Source organism: Acyrthosiphon pisum, chromosome A1, assembly GCF_005508785.2.
Source record: "Acyrthosiphon pisum isolate AL4f chromosome A1, pea_aphid_22Mar2018_4r6ur, whole genome shotgun sequence".
Lineage (NCBI taxonomy): Eukaryota > Metazoa > Arthropoda > Insecta > Hemiptera > Aphididae > Acyrthosiphon > Acyrthosiphon pisum.
Window position 1 is genome coordinate 46,269,110 of NC_042494.1, and position 16,955 is coordinate 46,286,064.

At 28.7% G+C, this 16,955-nt stretch overlaps 1 protein-coding gene across 3 annotated transcripts in view; it reads right to left on the minus strand.

The window, feature by feature from the left end:
• Nucleotides 1-16,955, minus strand: part of LOC100161256 — a 172,387-nt gene that overhangs the window by 8,611 nt on the left and 146,821 nt on the right. For all 3 annotated transcript variants that reach the window (XM_029487163.1, XM_029487162.1, XM_029487161.1), the window contains exons 3-5: nt 15,489-15,566; nt 4,966-5,147; nt 3,506-3,704 (exon numbers count right to left, since the gene is read on the minus strand). In XM_029487163.1, coding sequence (XP_029343023.1) covers nt 3,506-3,704; nt 4,966-5,147; nt 15,489-15,566 — 459 coding nt within the window. The remainder of the gene's footprint in view (nt 1-3,505; nt 3,705-4,965; nt 5,148-15,488; nt 15,567-16,955) is intronic.

Consider the following 16,955-nt stretch of genomic DNA (forward strand, 5'->3'; position numbering starts at 1 on the left):
TGATAGCCGGTAGGTGGCTACTCATAAGTCGTAAATCATAATTCGTTTAATTAAATTTTATTTTTAAGTCGAACTCTTTTCTTCTGATAAAGAAAGTTATAACATTAATTCCTGGAATGTTTAATAATATTGTCGTATTAACGGAATCAAAAGTAAATAGAATTGATTTTTAATTTTTCTGGAATATCTTATTAGCTTATTTTTGTACTACATTCAAAACTATTATTTTAATAAGTAACGTGGAAAATAACGCATTAGTGCGTTACTTCATAGAAATTACTTTTAAAAAGTAATTGCGTTACAATTGCGTTACTGTAAGTAAAATGTAATGATATTACTGCTGCGTTACTGAAAAAGTAATTGCGTTACAGTAATTTGTAATTTGCGTTACGTTGCTACCCAACACTGTCAATATGACTTAAAAGTATTTTCTATGACTATATTAATGTTACAATTTATTACATACTCAAGTACCCACACATAGTTGTATCTTAAATATTAATTTTGCAACTAGAAAATAAGAGGTCTTCATGTCGACAACATTAATTAATAATGAAAGTCTAAAGAACACTTTGGTTTCTTTATATCTTAACTATTTGATATTAAACGATAACTTAGATAACGCAGCTATTGTAACAACGATTGTAACAACGATCCAAGATTGTATAATATTATGATACAAAACAACAAAACTTATCTAAAATACAAAAATATCAGCATATGGACCCCCTGCACTTTTATTAAACGTTTAATAGGTGAGAAGTATAGTGCTACTAGATGTATATATCAACAAATAAGATATAAAAATAAGAAACATACATTCAATAAATTAACAACCAACTAAAAAAATAACTCTTCAAATATGACATCGATATGCCCTAACAATGGCTCCATATGGAGAGAAACCAAACATATCACTCAAAGAAATGGAAGCATACAACCCTATTAGAAATATTTAATTAAGAAAAATTTGTCATTTTGGCAATCACCTTGCGGATATCTTTTGGCCCCATAGCGACATTAGTCCAAACCCCGAATAATAAGAAACGATACGCAGCTTTCTAAACAGCCCCCTCCCAATGTCACTACCATTAAACCTGATTACGCATGTAAAAATTAAAAACTAAATAAATGAACTACAAATAAATAAATCCCTTGGATATGGTTAAGTAATTAACAACATTTTGAAACATCCATCTCACAATCCATTCTCTTTTAAATTTAGTTTAATGCTAAGCCTAAGATTATCATATATTTTTTTAATCATACATTAATCCAATATGGAAGATTTCTATCATAAAAGTGACCCATACTGGAAAACCAAAACATTTAGTCAACTCATATTCATCAGCCTTCTATCAACATGTGGCAGACCATTCGAGAAACTCTTTTAAAACTACTTCCTGCGATTGTCTTGGATAAAGTTAATAATACCGGACACCCAATTAGGTTTTCAATCCTACCACAATTCACCACATTCATAGGATAACGGACCATATATTTTCATCCTTATTGGAAAGAAACAAATACTGCCCAGGTTCTTTTCGTGGTGTGACCCAAGCATACCACAGAGTATTGCACGATGACCTATTATACAAATTAAAATCATTCTACCCGCCCCTTAATTTAAATAATATCTATAATACAGATTTTTTGCCAAAATACGAAGAAAATCAATCTCAACGTTTCACAATAATAAGGCGGGAGTTCTCCTGCAAGGAAACGATATTTCATCACGCCTCTATTCTGTTCAGGAGCCCACCTAAATCATAGCAAAAGGGTTTGTTGTTTATAATTAATCATATCGAATGCTATCTGTAATCTATACATAAATACACTACGTTTGGCATAATATCATCTTGAGTATTATTGTATTAATCAATTAGGTATTAACTATTTATTTACATAGGAAAAAAATTATGAATACAACACCAACTAAAATATATTGTTGGTATTAAATCTGGGTCAGGATTGGAATCCAAGCAATTGATCGATAAGATGAACAGTGGTTTTTTAATTTAAAATGTTAATAACATATATATTGCGATTTTGGCGTATCGATAAATCAGTAATATACGGAAACAAACGCCTAAAAACGCTTGGTTTTAAGTACAAGACATTTGCTTGATAACTTATTTTTATTAAGAGGGAAAAATAGATTACACATTTTTGACATGAGATCCAAAAGTTCTAGTTGCAGTAGTTTTAATAGCACTATATATAACGTAACCTTTTCGGGCCTTACAGTTGCAGGTGGAGCTGCCGGGCAACGTAACGATTCGTTGAAGCTAAACTGTAAAATATTTTACTAATATAAGATATTATAGAGTACATTCATAAAGATCTGGTAAAAGTATTTCAAATAAAATGTTTTTTTAGATGTTCAATATGATTAACCTTAGTTTGAAAAGAACCTTTTATGGTACCTATTATTATTCGAAATATTCATTTATCGTTTGTACCTATACATTACATTCTATATTTCGTACACCATTCATGAAATATGTTTTAAACCACTGATTTAATCTGGTGTTTGATATTCTTACTTTTTTTATTACATTTGTAAAATATCGCAAAAAGGAAGTTTTGAAAATGTTATCACGACATCATTATTTTAAAAATAGGTACCATTTTCTGCGAGTACATAATATATATTCTGGTTTGAACTTTTTATATTCACGCCAGTTATTACACAAAAACGTCATCCGTACATATTTTTAGGGATGTATTTCTGTTGTTTTACCTTGTAAATGATAAAATACATAAATAAGTACTTCAATAGTAACAATGTACATCAAAGTTATGAATAAAAATTTAATATTTTCTTAACAATAAAAAATAGAATAATATTACTTACACATTTCACTTTACTGAACATTGTATAACGTACCTAATTCGTTGTTAATTTTTCAACTAAGTGTTAAGTAATATATAAATTACTTTAAAATGAATGAAAAGACCAATTTCATACCTACTTAAATAACTTGAAAAATATTTTTTTTAAAATTAGGTGCCTAATTTGTATACCTATTTGTATTTACTGAAATTAAAAAAAAATTTTTTGTATTTACTCAAATAGTAAACACATATAATACATAGATCAAAAATAATAGTAATAGTTAATAAGTAAATAAATTCAGGTAAAATATAGAAGAATAATAACTTATTTTTAAATTTTGATTTTCTTATGTAGGTACCTACGTGATAAGAACACAATTCTATATTAAGTATGCTATTCTCACTATACTCATATCGATTCTCTGATCGTAACGGTTTAATAATATATACATTTATATATGAGACTTCGTAGTATGGAAGTTTCATTGTATTCACTTTTTAAGACAATATATAGGTTGGTATAGCATTAGATATTACAACTATTCCGTTTTACACGTATGTTGTTATTTAACAAGGAAGTATTTTACTCTTTTGCGATGAAATTAATTATTAAACTTACATTATAATAATATAATGTCACAATATTAAGAATTTAGGATACGCTTACCACAAAGTCTATCAATACGTTCTCGTTTCTTCTCATCCTCTTCAGCTATTTTAGCCGTAGACTTGACACCTTCACCCGACTTTTGAGATTTTTCCACAATTCCACACGCCCTGAGCACGAATGACGGTACCGTTTCTTGTTTCTCTTGTTTGGGTATCTCTACCAGCGTCCAATATTGTGTTTCCAACCGAATGACTTCCTGAAAATGGACAAAAAATTTTCACGTCCGGTATATATTATAATAAACGGATTTCGTTGGTATATTAATAAACCGAGCTTATTGAATTCAACCGTATAATAGATAATGATAATAACAATAATAATATTGTGACGGACATCAAGTTGAGAACAAGTGTTCAGGTATATTGGCGAAAAGAAAATATTACGGCGAAAAGAAAGGTCGGTGATAAATGATATAACTTTTGACAAAAGACAATGGAGTTTTGAAAAGTAGCCGAAACTTTCCGTCTAAAAGTAGTCGGTTACAGTAGTGTTCAGGTCATTTCTTGGCCATTATTTTACCTCGAAAATGTTTTATACTTATGCGATCGTGTACGGTTGGAATGAAAAAATACGATAATATGATCGCATTTATAAAATTAGGAAAGTAGAGACGTATAAATATATTATACAATGCGTATATTACTATATATATACTATATTTAGATATAAGGTGTCAAAGTTTTTTTTATGGCGTTTTAAATAAAATCAATTACGAAATAAATAACATTATTTATTTCGTGTCAACATCACTATACCACTCTGAACTAACACAAATAATGAACAAATGTATAGTAGATACCATATATGCTATTTTTAACTGACGCTATTAGTATGCATTTTTTTTACAGAACATGTAACTAACGACTTTAGTGTCATGAATTAATGCTGATTATTGGTTCATGATAATAGTAACAAAAATATAATAATATAGTATATTATTTCACCATTACCATTTTATTAGGTGAATATAAAATGTAATTTATACAATATTCAAATATTATATTTAAAAAGAATATAAAACCTTTAGTAAATATTTTGGTATGTATCTTAATAAATATAACGATGGTAAGTTCATAAATAAATTAATAAGTTCATATATATGGACTATTATCATAATTGATATTTGATAGTCACCTATCAATTATTTGGGTGAGAAAATCAAATATCATTTGTAATTTTAACGAAAAAAAATTAAAATATGCATGTTTATCTATTCTATAAAAAAAAAAAACTAATTTATAGAGTGAGGAGTTTCTTAGTTTGAAATGTTAATAATTAATTTCTTTTGTGTAATCTTTCATAACACATTTTTTTCTTTTATTTAATCATAGAAGTAAAACAATAGCTTATATGAATGTTTTTTTCTTTTTAGAATTAATTATAATAATTATTTTAAATAATATTGTATAACAGAGTGTAAGAATAGTACTTTTTATTTCTTAATAATTATATCTTACCTTAATCATAGCCTTCAGGAGATTATACCTTTGGAAGACATTTCGTGTTGACTTACTCTCTGTATACTTAGTCATTAGTGTAATTAGTGACTTTTTAGCCGTATCATAGGATTCTTCCAAACGAATTCTTACGGCTCTCAATCTTTCATTTGTTTCTATTACTTCTTCTTTGGTCTGGCCACCTTAAAAAATAAAACCTATCAATAATTGCTTATTCGATTTTCATTTTAATTAGTGTCCCTTATGCTATTTATTTATTTTAGACACTCTATCGAGTATAAATAAGAGTGCTACCAAAAATCCCGATATTTTAAAGATAACATATTTATTTTGATAAAATTAATATATAGATTCTTAAGATAGATTAATTTTGACACATCTCAGTAGTTTTTACTTTTTCTATATTAATTGAAACTTCTTAAAATCAAATAATGTTTGTTTTCTATAATTTTTTTAAAATTTGATTTGTCTTATCAATTTTGTTAAATTTTAAGAAATATAGAATAGGTACTGTAAAGTGTAAGATATCAAAATAATAGTGCCGAATGTCAATCATAGATAATATTAGAATTGATAAGACATGCCTATACCAGTTTCATATGGGACCGTGTGATAAGTTCTTATGTCCTATCCATTCTTATATTATCTATGATGCCAATTTATTTATACTTGATAAAAATTATAAAAATATTATCAGTTGACAGGTGTACAGTTATAAGTACTCCACTCACTAGAAAAATTATTGGTAGGCAATAATTTAATCTGGTAGATAATTTAACTACCTACCAAAGTACCTACCTATATAGTTCTAAAGATATGAATTAAAATAATTTGTTCGTAGTTATAATATATTTCTAAATTTGTAAGTAGTACTATTAACAATAATAAAAAAAAAAAAACCGTCCAAAATCGTTGAACGACACAAACGCAGTATACCTTGTTCCATTTACTATACTTACTCAATGATTATCTAAATAACATTCTCTTCAAAATCATTCTACGTGAAACAATTCGGTACGGTTTCACCAAATGGTGTGGATTCAATAATGGATCACAAGCTATTTAGATCGTTTGAAATGAAAGATGGTGGTTGATGTTTTACGTAATCTCGTTTAGGAGGATTTAATCTAAAATGATTTATAGTCATGACTTATGATATGTAGCACAGCGTGTAAAAGGCTTAATTGGGCTGTAGCTTTTAATCTGGGTTTGCACAGTATATACTATAGACGTATGCCAAAATGCATATACACTTATCAACGTTATCCAGAAGCAATTATTTGACTTGGCTTTATTCATGGTATCAAATAATTTACTATGATTATAATTTCTATCACTTAAACGTATAATGCGACTCTGTGGATAATTTAGTAATTATAAATCATAATTTATTAAATTATTTTTTATATACCTACGGTAACTTGAAAGTTGTTTTATTAATTGCTCAATCTAAAAATTGATGTTAATATTATATTTAATTCAAGTACGTGTTATATATAGAAGAATTTTTCGTTTTTATTTCAGTAAAATGTTGATAAATGTGTTTCTAAGTATTTTTGGTATGTTAATTTGATTGACTTTGTTTTATTAACACTATATCATAGATATATTTTCTAGAAAAACAGAAATAAAAGTTGTTTATACATTCAGTTTTGGATAGGTAATACTTAGGGTTCAGATTTTAATGTTGTAAATAAAAAAATTTAAATGCATTCATTACCAAAAACTTATAAATTGCGTTTAAAATATCTATGTCCTATACCTATGCATTATAAAATTAAAAATTTGAAAAGTACGTAATCGGTGGGTGTGACGATCTTGGATCCACACGATGAATGATGAAGAGTTGAAAATGGCAAAGATATAGTATTATCATTGATTATGAAGACTAGTATTTATAATCAATGGTATTTTATAACTTATAATTTGACTACAAAAGCATATGGGATTAAATTTGAGGGCTTGAGTCTTTTCTAAGTTTTTTTTTTCGTACACTAATGATATTTCTTTTATATTTTTTTAGGGTACCATTATAAATACTTTAATACTACTATTTTTTTACATGGGTTAGGTTTTTTATATTGATGCTCCTACCACCATAATATAAAAGTTATGTATATACGCCACTGATATTATATCGTTATAATAATAGGTTAGCATTACAGCAATCAGCGGTGGTTCCCATCCAACGATAGATTTACCACAATAAGAAAATGCAATCAATGTTTTCATTATCTTGGGATAAGGTTCTTTTTAAGGGTACCAACGGGTGCCGTAAATATAACGATGCAACGTACGTATAAACGTATATAAATACGATTAATACGAACTAAGTCGATCGTTTATACTTTATAAAATGTATACTATACTTGTTTTACTTGTTAAAACGCTGTTTGGTGACTGACTGACAGCGACGTGCTATATTATTTAGTCATGTCTATGGTGTAAAGCTTGTAGAACCCGTAGTTTTAAAAGGTATGTTTCACCAGCTTTCCCCTTCAATATCAAAACCTGAGTTTTTATACCAATAGTTAATATGAAATTAGCATGACATGGCGGGAATATTTTCAGAATCTGTGGGGCTTATAATTAAGAGAATATTCAAAAGAGTGATACTGTCTGTGTGTGTGTGTGTGTGTGTGTGTGTGTGTGTGTGTGTGTGTGTGAGGGTAGGGGGCTTAACTAACAATTCCCCTATCAGTTTATAAGAAATATATTTCTAAACTATGGACGGAGTGCTCGCGTAATCAGATATTTTTTGACAAATGCATATTGGTGATTGAAATTTCAACACAGGACTCAAGAAATCCATTTTCTCTACTCGTTTTTTTTCCCTTTAAACTTTGTTTTACTCAATTAGTTTTGACATTTAGGCAAGGATAATTGCAATAATATAATATAAGTGAAACATAAAGCCGTTTAAAAGACTATTTTTTTTTATAAAAACACGATATAGACAAGGACAGTTTATTGTTGGAAATCGCATCAAATGTATAGGCTCTTACATAATAATTTGCGTATCACATAATATTTTTATTTAAAATGCATTATTCGTCTCAATATAATAATTCTGTCAACAATTAAGTATACACAAATAACAATACGCAAACACGAGAAATCAACTCAAGTCACTGGCGATATATTTTTGATTGATTTATCTCATTCGAGGTTACATTTTAGTATAAGTGATATCCCATTCGATTTATTTTGAAATTATTTTTCCTTTTACTGTCGTTATCGTCATCTTCACACCACTGTCTCGTGCAACCTCGAATTCACCTTGATTATAATAACTCGTAGTGTCACTTAATACTTAACATGATTTTTTACTGCTCATTTGGTATAGAGACCATCGTAGTTATAGTGTCCGAAGAAAATATTGTATAAATTATTATATTGATATTTTAATACCTGTCTGACATAAAAAAAAAGACGTTTGAGCTTTGAAAAAACAATGTAATCGTATACGAATTCGTATCAACCGAAAAGGGACCTGCCGTGCGTTCACCACACGTCACGATGACTATTCCGACGTATATCAATGAAGTCTCTTTAACCGTTCGACGGACGTAAGGGAAAAGAATGAAGAAATTTTGATCGACATTTGGCCCTGCAGTGCCAATAAAGCGCCAACTACTGGAACTGGAGCCAAAGAGTTTAACGGGGACGCGACACGGAACCTATCATCGTGACGTGCTCGTATTACGGTTGACGGGTTTCGGAGCGCATACGTCAACGGCGGCGGCAGCGTCGAATAATTTGAAATTCTGTGGAAAACAATTCCGGAGCCGTCGTGCGAGAAAATGAAATACATTCGTAAAATAAATATCCGAGGAGAATAAAAAAATAAACCGGAACGCTCGACTCGACGGAATGAGAAAAATACATTTTTAAGAGCGTTTTCCTTCTAAACGACACGTATTATACCACGTGACACGTACATAATATATAATACACGTTGTTGCACAATGTATAAGATATTATAATATTGTATGCGTGCTCACGGTTCTGTGTCTAATGTAACAGACACGATAAAGGGTCTTTGGGGTACCCACTGCAGGTGTTAATAAATAATTATTGCTGCGATAGAGTTAATATTAATATAATGATTTAGTTCCGTATAATACTATAATCGTGATTAAACAATATTTGAATCGACGAAGATTGTTGCAGTACGTTTAACAATTAAGCAAGGAAATGCAATACAATATATTATTATACTGGCTGTAACAGACTCTGGCCGGGAAAAAACAAAACAAATATAAAACACATACCAATTAAAAATAAAAATGTTGGATCACAGAGTTAAGTTCTTACCTTCAGTTTATTGCAAGATTTTCAATAATATTAGATTTAAGTATAAATTTCATACCTACTCACATACATACTAATATAATATATATATATATATATATATATATATATATATTATAATATTATATAGGTACAATACTTAAGTAATTCTGTCATCTCATCTGCAAAATGGTGCTAAAATCCAAGTAGGAGATATTTTTGTAAAAATTAAGATGATGCAAAAATGACTCAAGTGTGCACCAGGATTTTAATTAGTAAAGCTGCTACTTCTGTTCCAATAGTTGTTGCTGCTCAATTACGATTCCATGAACAATCCCTAGAGTGAGAACCAAAGTTGAAGTTTGTCTTCAAAATCCATTAACAGTTAACGATTTAAATATATCTCACAAATACCAATTAGTTAATAATAAACAGTTTTTATTTTACAACAGTAAAAAGAAAAAAGAACATTGATTTTTTTGAAAATTGATAATTTAAAAATAATTAAATACTGTAATATTTGAATGACTGATGGAACATTTTTGCTCAAAATTGTAAAAATAGTTGTGAAAAAAAAAAAATTGTGGTAAATTGCTTGTAAATACGAACAGTAAGTTCAACATTTAAGGGGTTTATCTTACAATATTTAGTAGTCTTAAGTCTCGCTATAAACTTGATACCTAGATGATATCACTTGTGTATTCCTATTTCATCACTCAGATTTCCTGGGAACTGGAGTTTGGTCATAATGTTATAATATTATATAATCTACGACGATGAAAGAATCAAGACAGATTCCCTGATGTTAAATTCGTAAAATTCGAATAAGTATTTTCAGAGATAACCCCGGCTCTCCCTTATTTCCACCCACAATTTTTATAAGTGCTAGGAGTTTCTTACCTAACTAATGAAATACACTTTCCACATCGGTGTATACTAAACTGATTTGAGCTTGGCAATGATATTGACTTATGAAATCAGCGAATACAAAATACAAATTAAATAAAAATGTAAATTCCAAGAAACAGTACAATAATAAATTGATTACTCATACACTTAAGCTCCACTTGCGTTAATTTTTTTTCACGATCACAGTATTTTCTAAAATTCAGTTTGGTCATATTCCAATGTGCAAAATGTATTTTTTTAATCGTGGTCTTACGCCAACACTATTATCCAGATTGTAAGTATATTGTGCACAAAGTTTTAACTTATCCTTCGGAATTACCCTGAAACAAAAACACACACACCACACATAATCTCGCGCACGTATATCTACATGGTATGTATGATTATTAATATTGCGATTATTACATTATTACTATTGTCGAACGAACGTTATGCACTGAAGGCGATGAATTCGATACGATTGTTTCATTTTTACGTCTATATATAATATTAATATACGACAAGAACAAGCAACTATTGTAATTAATTATTAATTTCCGAAATTATTCGTAATGCCTTGAAAATGCTTGTTAAACTCTGTATAATGTGTTGAAACTTTTTAAAAAAAAAGACGTGTATAAATTTAAATATTTTCATTTATTAGAGCATTACGCTCAGGGATCGGGTAAAAACTTTCTCGCGAAAGTGAGCAAAGTACCTCTGAGGAAAAAAACACGTTCATAAAATTTAATAATTCACGAGTTTAAACGTTTGTTATTATTTTTAACTAATATTCGAGGCGGGAAAAGTTTAAAAGTATTTTATAATGATCTCTCACTCCCCTTCGCCCCCCAGTCAATCATACACTCAGTCACTCTTTCTCCATCACGAGGTTAAGGCTATAAAAATGATGTAAAACTCCTATTATATTATAATAACAACAACAATAATAATATATTGTTACAACAGAGTAATAACTATAATATCTAATATTATTATACATACACAGTCGCACGCCGTAGCTGAGGGAAAATCGCCAAGACTGACTAGATATAATATTAAAATGCTTAATGGAATCGAATATAATCAATATTTTGAGAGACCGAACTTCGTCGTCGGAGAGGTAGGACGAAAATATAATTCGTAGACGAATCGAAAGTAGGTATATGGACGGACAAACATGGCCGTGCGCCTTACTGGTACGATAATTTCTGTATTGTTGCCGCTCGACGGCCGTGGTCGTAGTTTTGCCTATGCAGAGCGCCGGCGTCTTGCGGCGGAAGGATGGCAATCAAAAAAATAAATAATATAGCCACACCACGTCTATGCGTTTTTCGTGTTATTTAATATCGTTGTGCTCAGGTGGGTGGAGAAACGTAAACACAAAAAAAAAAACTCTACGGTCGTCATCTCGGGCGGCAAACCTACAGCAAAGGACCTATGGGAGTTTAATTTTTTTCCAGGCACGGTCAGCGGTTTTCGGACGGACCGGCCGAACTCCGCGGGGAACGGCCCCCGAGACGACCAACGGTAATGGTATCGATTTTAACGTCAAACGCGTTCCGACGGGTGTATACGTCTTTTGGCTTTTGTCCCTTATTCGACGCCGCCGCTGCCGAAACCAATTGTCCATGCGAAACGCGTCGAAACAGCTCAAAGTGCATATTGGCCGGGTGCAAAAAGAGCAGGGACAGTAGTAGCGATTGTCGAATGCCGATAGTGCGCGTTGTATAATATTATTGTACAATATATTATTATATTATTATTGAAGTCGTTTCTACATCGTTATTTATTAGATTTAAGATTTTGTTTTGAGAAAGTCGTGACGACGATATACTAGCCACGCCGGGCCTTCCCCTAGTCTGAGATAATCGATCGAGCATATTATAGATAAAATTGTCTACATTTATTATTTTACTGTAACGAGGTACATTTCAATAACGACAACAATTAACCGTATTATCTAAAACCGTTTTTGTTGATATTATATATTTTGTTGCACGTGTGCCAATAAACGTACAAACTCAATCTCCGATACATCACGTCCTATATTATATTTTATAAATCTATATTATTTTTGAGTCATGTTATTTTGGTTTAATATAAACGATATTTTTGCAAAACCAATATAAAATAAATTGCTTATTTTTTTTTTTATAAAAAGTAATTTTATGTGCTATCTTTCTTCTCACGAGGTTATGGTAAATTATTTAAAAATCCCTTGAGACTAGAGATGCAAACCAAAATATTTTATAATAGAAAAATGCAATAATAATTATAATGAGTGTTCGATCAAATAATAACAAATGCTTCAATGTCATAATGACATAATGAAATATTTGTTTTCTCTTTTGATGAACGAAATTTCTTATTTAGTTTTATTAAAAATCTTATAAGCATGTTGCTTTATAAAAAAAATTAAGCTGAAAAATTGTTTATAATTTTTAGGAATGCTGTAATATATAATATGCTCAGCAATTTATATGATGAAGTCTAATGTATACGTTTTTTCATACATTTATTTTTGTTATATACATCTTTGTCTGCAATACATATTAAATTAAAAAACACACAATAATATTCTTTTTTTAAATTCCAAACGGTACCTAATACTAAAATACTCGATATTACCTAAAGATATACTCTTAATACGTAATACGAATATTAAAACTGTAAATTGTTTTGATATTTGACAACGTTTAACACTTTAACATAGGTAATATAATATTAACATAACTATATTATAGTCTATAAATATACAATAACGTAATTCATTTTAATCGAATTTTTTCCTTGGTATATTTTCAAAACTCAATGTGAATTCAATTCAGATATTTTATATCAGAACTTAATAGAAGTATTATACAATTATTATTGTTATAATGAAATATCGAATAGCAACAACATTGTTATAGAATTATTTGTTTTGTTGGCATCGTACCATTTTTAAGATGAAATAAGATAAGTCAGTGTTAGACCACGGAACTGAAACTTGTTATTACAGTATTTACTTTTTGTCATCCGAATATCCGATAGTAACTCAAACAACGACTACGTGATACTATATACATAAATATAGAGCAATAAAAAAGAATTCATACATGAAAGAAAACGAGGTTTTTATTTTTTACACTATTTTTTTGATATTTTCTAACAGTTTATAACAAACATTTAAATTATTTTAATCGAAATTCATCAAGATTTGCATTTATTCTTGAAATCTACAAATGTTAAATTATTGTTAGGTAGTTCATCACGAACAACTCATAAACATTTATTAAAATAAAAGAATACTTCTGAAAATAACTATAAAAATATAAGCTATATTTTTAAACTTCTGCAAAGTTTCATTAATCTAAAACTCAAATTAATGACTTCTTCTCAGTTATGATATAAGTTACAAATTAAAAATTACGCTCGCTAAAAAACCTTACAAAATAGGTACCACAAACAAATATAAAATAATAAACATAATATTATAATATGTTTTTAAACTATTTATTGTATGATAGGTGCCTCCTAACTGTATTCTTTTTAGTTTTATTAGTTTTACCTACGCTGATGTTGGTTATAGTTTAGTAGTTTGGTCATTATTTATATAGCCACTAGCTGATCCCTCGCACTTCGTTGCCCGTAAAAAATTATAACTGTTAGGTTAGGTTAAAAAACTTGTGATTGTTCAACTCCATTGGGGTATAGCTCGCTGTAGTAAATGCAACTTAGCCACTCTGGTAGGCAATTTTACTACGTCAGATCGCGGACAAAGTGCGACATTATATCAAGTAGGCAATCCACCAGCTATAAGTACAACTCATGCAGCCACCTTAGTAGACAATGTGTGCAAATTTGAGTACCGAGTCTGCCCGAATAAAACAATGGCAACTAATAATAAATAAAAACTAATTTTTACTAATAATTAGTATAATTATTATTTTTCCTATAACCAATACCAACCTTTTATAAACAAAAATGTCCATAGTAAATTTAAAAATCCCTGTTTGAGAACCTCCTGGGCCCTACCGGGCCCAATTGTGAGTCTAAATCTTTCAAGGACCCACTCAAGCACACACAAACAATTTCATCAAAATCGGTGCATCTGTTTAGGAGGAGTTTGAATACTTACACGAAGAAAGATGAAATACATATAATAGTATAACGAATCATAATTGTTTTATAATAGTAGCTCTATAATGAATCATATAAGTTGTTAAGTAGCTGTAAAAATTTGATTTTATTATTTATTTTAATCAAGACATTTTTATCAATTTATAGAAATTTTGGTTTAATGTGTTATATCTTATATACATATATATATGTATACATACTATATATACACACTATTTATATTTAATTTACTGTCAAGTTATTTTCACACGGGCATTCGAAGAAATTGGAGGCTAAAACTATTTGTTAATTTTATTATTTATGTAACGAGAACATTATTTTTTTATGATTGTGGCGGAAATTAGTATCTTGTGTTTGGTTACTTGAAAATTAGTCAAATTCATCTACGACATTCAACCACCTTTGTTCATTTAAAAATATTATAATATCGATACTTTACATTTTACAATAATATTATAATTTATAAAAAAGTGAAACAACTAAAAATATAAAATATAAGGTAACCAGTAAAAGTATAAATGTCCAACGGTTTTTTTTAAAAAATATCATGAAGGATATTTTTTACATTATAAAATATACTTTATGTGTCTAATAAATTATAATTATTTTGTTCTATAGAACACACCGTGCAATATTAATATTGTTTTTAAGTTTTTTTATACATCTAATTGTTTTTTTTAGCTCAGTATTTAAATAAAAATTTGTTTAATACTCATTAAATCCAAGTAACAGTTTTGAACTGTATTAAAACATTTTATGAAACAGGATTATGTCACTGACAATGTTCAAAAATAATTCAAGTGAGTAAAAATATGTTTTTGATGGGCCTTAATTACAGTGCTCAACGATGTGCGATTTAATCAGCGCAGCTAATATAATACATATTGATTAAAGGTATTTATTTAAACGACACCGGAGACACGTATTTCAGTAGACGGTTTGTAATTTTCCGTTTATTATATTATATCATGAGAACGAAAATTTTGTTTTACTAGCGCAGTTTTCTCAGACAGTTTCCCATTTCCCGTTGGCGGTGGTTTACGTTTATTAGAGTTCTGTTTTTATTTTCTACAAAAGCAAAAAGAAATCGGTGAAATTTCCGTTGCCCGAAAATTGCATTTCACCGACGTCCACCACCACTAGTCATGAATCGTGTGTACGTAGCGCATATACTGGTCTGATTGTGCTGTATCGTAATAATTAGTTTTGTAACGTACTAGCGGTGCCTTCGTCCTTGACGTCTTGTACTATTCGCCTGACACTCTGAGTGAACTTGCCCACAATGTTTGAGCCAGCTGAAACAAAACAAAAGCCGTGTAAGTTGAAATCTTACATAATATCGTGTAATATACGCATAATTTAGGATTCATAATAATATATATAATATATTGTTATTATTATTATATAACAGTACATATTATTTCAAAAATCACTCTATTGTTAATTCAAAATTCGTGTATGTTCGACTAATAAACGTCGTGGTAAAAATAATTGAAATGTCGCGCACTATTTTATAATATCTACCTAGCACTTTACGTATGAAAATGTGAAAGACTGTAATACACAAAATATACACAATCGTTATAAAGAAACTTATACAATATAAACAATTTACAATGAAATATTGATATGCGTAGGTACACTGTACAGTCGTAATAAGATGTTATGTAAGCTTACACTGTTTATTATTATTATTATTATTATTATTATTATTATTATTATTTCAATTAGAAACGTTTAAACATATCTTATAATTTTGCATGTAAATGGTTTAATAAATAAATGTTTTTGAAAAACTTTATTGAAATAATTTGTGTACAACTAGTAACAATAAATATCATTATTCAAGTATTTATATTATACATAATATAATAATATTATATACATAAATATTTACTTATTTCATCAACTTATATTATAATCATAAAATAATCTTTTGTCTTACAGAAAATGTAATTTAGTTTATAAAAAGAAACCCAAGTTCAACTGTCATAAACATTTGTATTATAGGACGAAGAAACGAATTTTAGGGAGTTTAATTGTAAGTTATATAAAACATTAAAACTTAAAATGTAATAAAATAACATTAAGATTTGTTTTAAAAGATTATTTGGATTTATTAAAAATTAAATTTTTTTAGTTTTCAAGGTCGAAATTGATTATGCATATAGCAGAGGTTTTTTACAGACTGAAGTAAGTATTTCTGTTGGTATTTTTAAGCGAGAAGCCTAAATTTATAAATTATAATTGTATTTATAATTTATTATTAAATTGCAGTATACAAGGTAATTCACCAATTATTATGCACATGCTTAAATTTGTCCTTTAATAATTCAACTTATCAAATTATAATTTGTATATTTAAACTCCATATTTTCAGATTTCAAGATTATTCTTATACCATTTAAAGTACAAAATAATAGTGGTACTGATATTTTTTTTTCGAAAGAAAATCACCAATATTTATGGAAAACTATTAAACTTATACTTTTTTATTGAAAATGTAATGTACCAAAGATAATAATCCTTAATAATGGTTTTGCATCAAATATAAAATATATGCATTAGTTTAGTAGACTTTTATTATTATATATTCAGAAAATTGCTATGAATTGAAAAATGCTTGTATAGCTATATTATTATTCATAACTATAATTATTTTAAAATCAACATAACCTGCAATC